At 57.0% G+C, this 7,383-nt stretch overlaps 1 protein-coding gene across 1 annotated transcript in view; it reads left to right on the top strand.

Moving 5' to 3' along the window:
- Positions 1-681: 681 nt before the first annotated feature.
- The window catches only part of TMPRSS4 (transmembrane protease, serine 4), an 8,969-nt gene continuing 2,267 nt past the window's right edge, over positions 682-7,383 (top strand). Inside the window, 9 exon segments of the mRNA XM_010009548.1 lie at positions 682-701; positions 1,928-2,016; positions 2,104-2,151; positions 2,154-2,179; positions 5,559-5,589; positions 5,669-5,782; positions 5,921-6,073; positions 6,181-6,310; positions 7,351-7,383. The exon segment at positions 7,351-7,383 is cut by the window's right edge and continues 87 nt beyond it. Coding sequence (XP_010007850.1) covers positions 682-701; positions 1,928-2,016; positions 2,104-2,151; positions 2,154-2,179; positions 5,559-5,589; positions 5,669-5,782; positions 5,921-6,073; positions 6,181-6,310; positions 7,351-7,383 — 644 coding nt within the window.

Genomic DNA, 7,383 nt, shown 5'->3' with positions numbered 1-7,383 from the left:
GACACAGAGGTGTCCAAGTGGCCGTGTCCTCCAACTGCCACCTCCTGGTGAAGAACGGCAGCCAGGAAGGGAGCAGGGTCCCACACAAAGCCTTGGGCATTCAGGGATACCTGCAAAGGTTATGGCCCTGTGCAGGGTGAGGTCAGGACCCAGGGTGACAGGGCATCCCCAACCAGCTGCCCTCAGTCATAGTATGATGCACTTAAGATCTATTCGACCACCTTCTCAGAGCCCCGAAGTTCATCACTGCCTGCTTGTGATGAACTTGCAGGAAGAGGGGGAAACCCCCTCCCGTGGCAGCAAGCAGAAGGTAATAAACAGGGACAACCATCAACAGCTTGGCAACGGGGCAGCCAGATGAAAAATCCATCCCACCTTTGCGCACAGGCTCCAACTACACCGTGGCCCAGCCAAGCCCCTGCACAGCCCTCTCCAGGACAAGCATCTCAGCACCAAGACCCAGGGGTGATGCCTGGGACTCGCGGGGACACTGGCCGGGATGCAGAGGGGATGATGCACACTGCAGACCCCTGGGCCAGCCCTGCCAGGCCTCTGCCTGACCCCAGCCAGAGCCGGAGAGCCCAGAAGCCTGCGTCATGCTGGGGTTCTGGGTGCAAGAGGCCAGGGAAGGGCAACGGGCTGGAAATGCAGCCGCACTCCAGGAAGCAAAGCCCCGAAGGCATGCGGAGCCGTGACATAACGTATGAAAACTAGAGCTGCTTCCTCAAAACCTTCGCTTAACCTCAAAGGAGGAAGAGCCGCTCCCCACTGCGCCAGCTCCCACCCCAGGGATGTTTTCCCTTCCATGGCAGTGAGGCCAAGCCATGGGGTGTGTGGGGCTGGAACTGAGATGCCCTGGGAAGGCTGCCCATGCCTTGTGGCATGGCACAAGTTATGCAGGAGTTGCTGGATGCATGGGACTGAGCTCACTCCAGAGGCTCTGCCTGATCCTTGGTGAGCTGGCAGCACCCATCTGTTGAGCTGCTTTTGCAGCGAGTGTGGGGAAGGCGTCCTTACCTGCAGAGCCACACGCAGATGCCGGGATCCCTGGTCAGGCTGGTGGGATATGCTTCCTGCTCTCCCCAGGGCAGACAGTGTCCCTGCTGTGGCAGGGGTGAGCTGGCACAGCGATGGCAGAGCTCCCTGCTGAGAAGCTGCAGGTCAGGATGCTCCACGGTCTCTCACCGGCTCAGTGCACACACTTGGCAGCAGCAGCTCTTGACCACTGGAAAGCTCATTACAAAAGGAGAGGACAATGAGCTGCTTGGCACCACCTCCAGGATGAGCCTGCACAAGGCTTTCCAGCCAGCTGGGGTGAGCAGCTCCTGACACCTCATCCTGACTGCCCATCCTGCAGTCCAGCAGCGGGGTAAGCAAGCTGCTCTCCATCCCAAAGCCGCCATTCCTGGACACATAACCCAGCTTTGCAGCAGTGTTGCACAGCTCCATGAGCAAGCTCAGCACCAGCCTATGGGCACAGCACTGCATCGAAACCTGGGGGCTGTAAGATCCCCCCCTCCGCACCCAGCCCTGACAGCCACACCTTGTGCAACATCAGTGAGCTCATTCATCCAACCCATGGGCACCCACTTGCTTTCCTTCCGAGATGCCTGTGTCAACCACAACCTGGGGCTACACAGGGACATGCAGACTGAGTGACCCAAGAGCATGTAATGGCCCCGTAACCTCATGTGTAAACTCCTTTCCTCCTCCACCTACTAAAACCTCTGTTTGAAAACAACCCGGTGCAACGCGGAAGAGATGGGCAGAGAGCGGGACAGCCACGGTTCCCCTTATCATCAGGAGGAGAGCAGGAAAAATCCAGTCAGTTCACTCCTGATAAGCTATTTTGTGACAGATCTGCAGGTGAGTCACCTCCAGTGGCAGATGCTCAGGAGATTACTGCAGGCGCTGGTGCTGCTGATAGACGGTGTTGTATTACCATACAGATCACAATTCCTGTTTCACAACTCCTGCTGTGGGTTTTAAGGAGTGCTCAGGCGGTCCTGCCCCAGTGTCAATAGAGTGTGGGCAGAGCAGCACAGGCACAGGGGTGGCGGGAGCATCGCTGGCCCAGCTCCCTGGGCATCGGGGCACCCACAGCCTCCCCGTGGCCCAACTGGAGGATATTTGCTGGGTTTCTGCAGGCTGAAGACCACATCAGAGCTGGATGAACATGGTGAGTTACCAACAGCTTCACCCACCGCTCTGTCCCCTCTCTGCATGGCAGCCCCCAGCCCCTCGTGCCAGCACCCCGCACTCCCCATGGCTCCTGCACTGGCGGACAGGGTCTGCCAGCAGCAGTTTACTGGTGATGAGGCAGCCCAGGCTCCAAAGAGCTGCTGCTCCCTGGTCCTGGACCCCGCAGCATCCAGACAGGGCATGATTTTACCCGTGCCTCTCAATACCGCACCGTGGCTGTCAGACATGGCGCTTGGCTCTCACTCCCACATTTCTCTGGTCCTCTCCCACACTGGGAAGCATCTTCTTATCCCCTTCCTTGCCCTGAGAAGGGGCTGGTTCTTACACAGTGCCAGGGAAGGAGCCCAGTCCCTTCTCCTCCAGTGCTTCCACCACGGGGCTGCCAGTCCCTCTCGCTCAGCGCAAGGGACACACTCGGCTTGGCTTGGCTTCTTGCAGTGCCTTTTGCAAGCAAAGCCACTGCCACCAAACCCAGCCTGGCATGCAGTCCCTCCCTAAGAGGAGAAGCCTTCCTTGACAGAGGGCAGCCATGTACAGCCCAGCTCGCTGCGCACCATGAAACCCTCCACCAGCAACACGCTGGACGTCAGTCCCTCCAGGGTGGGGAACTCGCTCACCTTCATGGCATCAATGGCTACATGCACCCATGGATTAAATCTCCTGCAGCCAAGATCTGAAAACCCTGCAGCCTTTGAAGCTGGCATTTGCATCGGAACATTCCGCCCCATTCAGGAGCAGCTACTCAGTGCATCACCACACCTTGTGGCTGCACACTGTGGAGGAAAAGCAGCAAGAGCACCCCTGGCTAACCAAATCTCCTCAGAAGAGGGTGCAGAAGTTCACCAGGACTTCATGGCTCATGGGGTGGCATTTGCAGAACTGGAGTGCAGACTGGCCATAGTGGCATTAACGTGAATACAGCAATGGAGCTCAATTAGTTACGGCAGCCTTGACTTCTCCAGGAAATCATGTGCTTCCACTCCACGCAGGAGCTGGCACAGCTCTTGCCTTCCTTGGAATTCAACCAGCGCAGCTCTTGCTGTAGCATGGTTTTGGGAGCAAGTGGGCAGTCATGAAGAGGCAGCCCCGGGGGTAGCTTCAAGCTGCAAATCTGTTTGAAACTGAGGAGGTTCATGGATGGAAGAAAATGCATTAAAAAAATCAAATCAACAATAGGCAATACTTTCTCTAGGTGGGAAGTGGCCAGCACCACAGCATCATCCCTCCCACCTGCATCCAGACCTGCACAGGCAAGGGAGCTGGGTACCAGATGATATGATGGGCACAAGCACAGGCAATTTGTGGGCAGCCAGGGGCAGTGGAGCTGCTGTAGTGACCCCTCAGCCCCAGCCATGCTATGAAGCCATGGCCCTGGGACTGTTCCCACAGGGACCGTTAGGATCCCATCGTCCAGGCTCATGGTGGCACAAGAGGTCAGCACAAAGAAGGACCAGCCCCACGTGCCCTGGCTGCTCAGGAGGACGTAGGTGGTGTTTGGGAGCAAGCTGAACCACGTTACAGAACTCCTGCAGGCATCAGGTGCTGCAGATAAGCAGCTTGGGAAGGGCAGATGAGATGGGAGATCCAGGAGACACCCTCACCTTCCCACCCTGCCCTCCTGCTCCCTACCACGGAGCTGGGCTCCACATCCCCAGGAGCTGACCTGGAGCTAGGACCACTGTAGCACGCTCACAGGGACCAAAAGGAGCCAAGGGGTTGCGTGCATCCAGAGCCGGGCGCTCAGCACAACTTGCCCATGCTCAGCAACAGTGCCAGGCAAGCCCAGCTGTTCAGAGAAGGGCCCCTGGCATCTCCTGAAGAGCCAGATGGCTCCATGCTGGGGCACAGCCACATGCCCACAGCCCTGCCAGCACAGGCTGGACCAAGTCCTCCCCTGCACTTCTTGTTCCCATGCCAGGGAGGAGCTGGAACTGGGAGCCCAAGCCATGCAGCAGGGCTGTGATGGAGAGGCAGCTATTGCTGAGCTACCAGCACATGAAATCCAACCTCTCTCTCTATGTTAACCCACAAATAATCACTTGGCACTTGCCTGTAAAATCCTTTGTGCACACCTAAACATGCCTGGACACAGTGACCCAGAGGGGGAGGGCTCCACCACTCCCTCCTACCTGCCTTGGGCTGGAGCATGGCCCCTTTGCAGCCTGACTGCATCCCTGGTCTCATGGCACCGCTGTTCTTCAAAGCCCCAACCTCCGAGCCCTGCGGTCGCACAGGAGCCACTGCTCTCATTTCTGACAACAAATGCCATCAGCTCCAGCCTGGAGACAAGTGTGCTGCTCCCGAAGCGCAGCAGCTCATCTTACCTGTGTGGTAGAGTCCAGAAGCAACAGCAAAGGAGAAGAGCTCTCTCAGGGCTGGAAGGGCATGCAGGGGGAAAGCACAGGCTGTCAGGAAGCAGCTCAACAGCATGGCACAAGCATAGCTGCAAAACAGGGCAACAGAAATATACAGTGTCTGCCTCAAACGCCCCAAATGGGCTCCAATCTTTGCCCAGTACCAACCCACCGAGGATGGGGGGCAGTGGTTGGCTGGTGCAGCTCATGGGATGTCTCCTACCACAACTGGGCATCTCTCATATGAGAAGCTCTTACATGAAAATGATTTGGAAGAGATTAAGTGGGATCCGTGCCTCATTCACCACTTGCTCCAGCACTGACTGCTCCCAGACTGTGTTTACTGCGTGTCCTAGCAGCAGCACAGCCTTCCCTCCCATGGGCCGGGCGGGTTTCTCCAGCAGCATGCCAGCCAGGGAGGACTCAGGCTGTGCCACTCTGGTTTCTGACCCCACACTGGGCCAGTCAGAGAATATAAGCCCCCATGGTGACATGTCTGGGTGCCACCGCTCCGCAGGCACTTGTATTTTGACTCAGAGCTTCTTGGCACATCAGAAAGTGCTCTTCCATAACGCCTATGACTTCTTAAGCCCCTGGTGCATTAATGACAGTAATTCTATAACTTTAATAACCAGTTATGGGAATTGCACAGATGGTGTTCACAGGAGCAACACAGCCGGGTGACAGGAGAGCCGAGAGTTGCACCAGGACATGCCATCCCCCCCACTGCCACCTCCATCCTCAGCAGCTTTAAAGCAATCTCCGATGTAGGCTGACGCAGCTCCCCTGCTAACCTTGAGCAAGCCGAAAACACAGCAGCCTCTGTGCCTGCCCAAGCTTAGCTGATCCTCTGCTTTCTCCAGGGTGGCTGACCGTGTCTGCACTTGGCGTGGGAACTGCCACAGGGCCAGCTAGCCATGCTGCTACAGACCCTGCCCACTTGCCAACTGCTTCTTGGCTGAAGTTTCAGCTCGATAACTGCTTTCCCCCTCTGGTTTGCAGGATTTAGCCTCCGAGCGGCTCAATGGCAGAGGTAATACCTGTGGGAACTGGGGACATGAGTGCTGCCGGGCTGGGGCAGGCGACGTTGGGCCACGCTCTTTGTGTTGCAGGTCCCAGCCCAAGACGCAAAGCCTCCACGTCACTGCAGTCCTTCAAGCGGATCGGCATCCTGGTCCTGGCTGTGGTGCTCACCCTCGCCTGCCTGGTTGCAGTTGGGTTCCTGGGTATGGCTCCTGCTCTCTTATCCCTGCTCCTTTTGCACAGCAAACACAGCTGTGGAGCCAGGGCTTGGCTGGAACCAGCTCTGCCACCTTCTTGCTGAGCCCCCACGCACAAACCTTCAGCTGCCTTTTTCCCCCTAGTCAAGGTTTACCTGGACCACCACTACTTCTTCTGCAAACAGCCCCTGAAGCTGGTGCCACTGCAGCAAGTCTGTGACAGGCAGGTGGACTGTCTGCAGGGCGAGGATGAGGCCAACTGTCCCCAGTGGGTCCCTGAGGGGCCACTAGCCGGGGGTGAGTCCAGGACACCCTGCTTGGGCTCCAAAGAGGCAGGGCTGCTGCAGCAAACCTCAGCCCGACAAAGTCACCTATGACAAAGCTGACTTTGTGTCTGTCTCCAGCCCGTGTTTCCAAAGACAGATCCATCCTGCAGGTGCTTAACAGGAACACTGGAGATTGGTTCTGCATCTGCCATGACCACTTCAACCCGCTGCTGGCAAAAGCAGCCTGTGAGCAAATGGGCTACAGGAGGTACATGGCTGCTTTCTCCACACCTCTCCCTGCTTATCTATCCCTCTCCCAGAAAAGCTCTTTTTGAGTGGGGCTCTATTTACTTAAAAAGCAGTCAGAGCCCTGCACTAATGGTTTCAGCCCATCCCCAGGACACAGAACGCACTGTGCATGCCTATGAGCTGGCTGGTCTCTGTGCTAGAAGTCCTGGCAGCTTCCCACACAAACACAACACTGTTCCCTGCGCCCTTGCTCCATCCCCAGCCCACAAGCTACCTGCCCTGCTCCTAACCCTCACCTTACCCCACCTCCTTACAGGCACTAGTGGCAAAGCACTCACCTCACCAGAGCAACCCCTTATGGGGTACATGCAGAACCCCTCTGGAGGGGGACACAAAGCCCTGCACTCCCTTTTTAAAGCCCCATGAGAGCAGCAGTTGGCAGGGGTGTGGGAGGGCAGGGTTGGGTCCTTGTATTTGCAATTAAGCTCTATGAAACAAACCTGTGTCTGCCTCTGCACTGCCCTCAGCTAGCAGCCAGTTTGGAGTTCTGCATTCAACTAAAGCTGGTTACAGCTGAGACATGGTCTCGGAAGTGTTGGCAGGGTGTTGAAACTGGATGAGCTTTAAGATCCCATCTAACCTGAACCATTCTGTGGTTCCCTGACTCCTTCAGCACACTCCTGCCCCTGGTCCCGAACTCAGTGCCCCATCTCCACATCCTGCCCCTGGCCCTTCAGGGGTGCCTCTTTGGGCATCCCCTTGTCCCTGTCCCAAGAACCCCCTTTATCTATGAGTCTTTCTCTTGCTCACTTGGCACAGGGGCCACATTCCCTTCCTACGCTCCTGCTTCTTCCCTTGCTCACCAGCTCTTTGTTAGTGCCACAGGTAAACATTTAGGACCTATTTGTAAAGGTCTGGTTAGACCATCTCTGGCTCAGTGCGAGCCAAACCCCAGGCTCCGGGAGGTGCTCAGCCACCAGTGCCTGTCCAGTGCACACTGGTGGTGTGCTGGGACCACGCACCCGCTGTGCTGGCTGACCTGGCCTTCGTGTCTTTCAGCAACCCCACGTTCACAGCAGTGGAGGTGGGCGC

Source organism: Nestor notabilis, unplaced genomic scaffold (assembly GCF_000696875.1).
Source record: "Nestor notabilis isolate BGI_N333 unplaced genomic scaffold, ASM69687v1 scaffold19252, whole genome shotgun sequence".
In the NCBI taxonomy this organism is placed as follows: Eukaryota; Metazoa; Chordata; class Aves; order Psittaciformes; family Psittacidae; genus Nestor; species Nestor notabilis.
The sequence above is the reverse complement of the archived record's forward strand: the minus strand, read 5'-3'. Positions and strand labels throughout refer to the sequence as shown.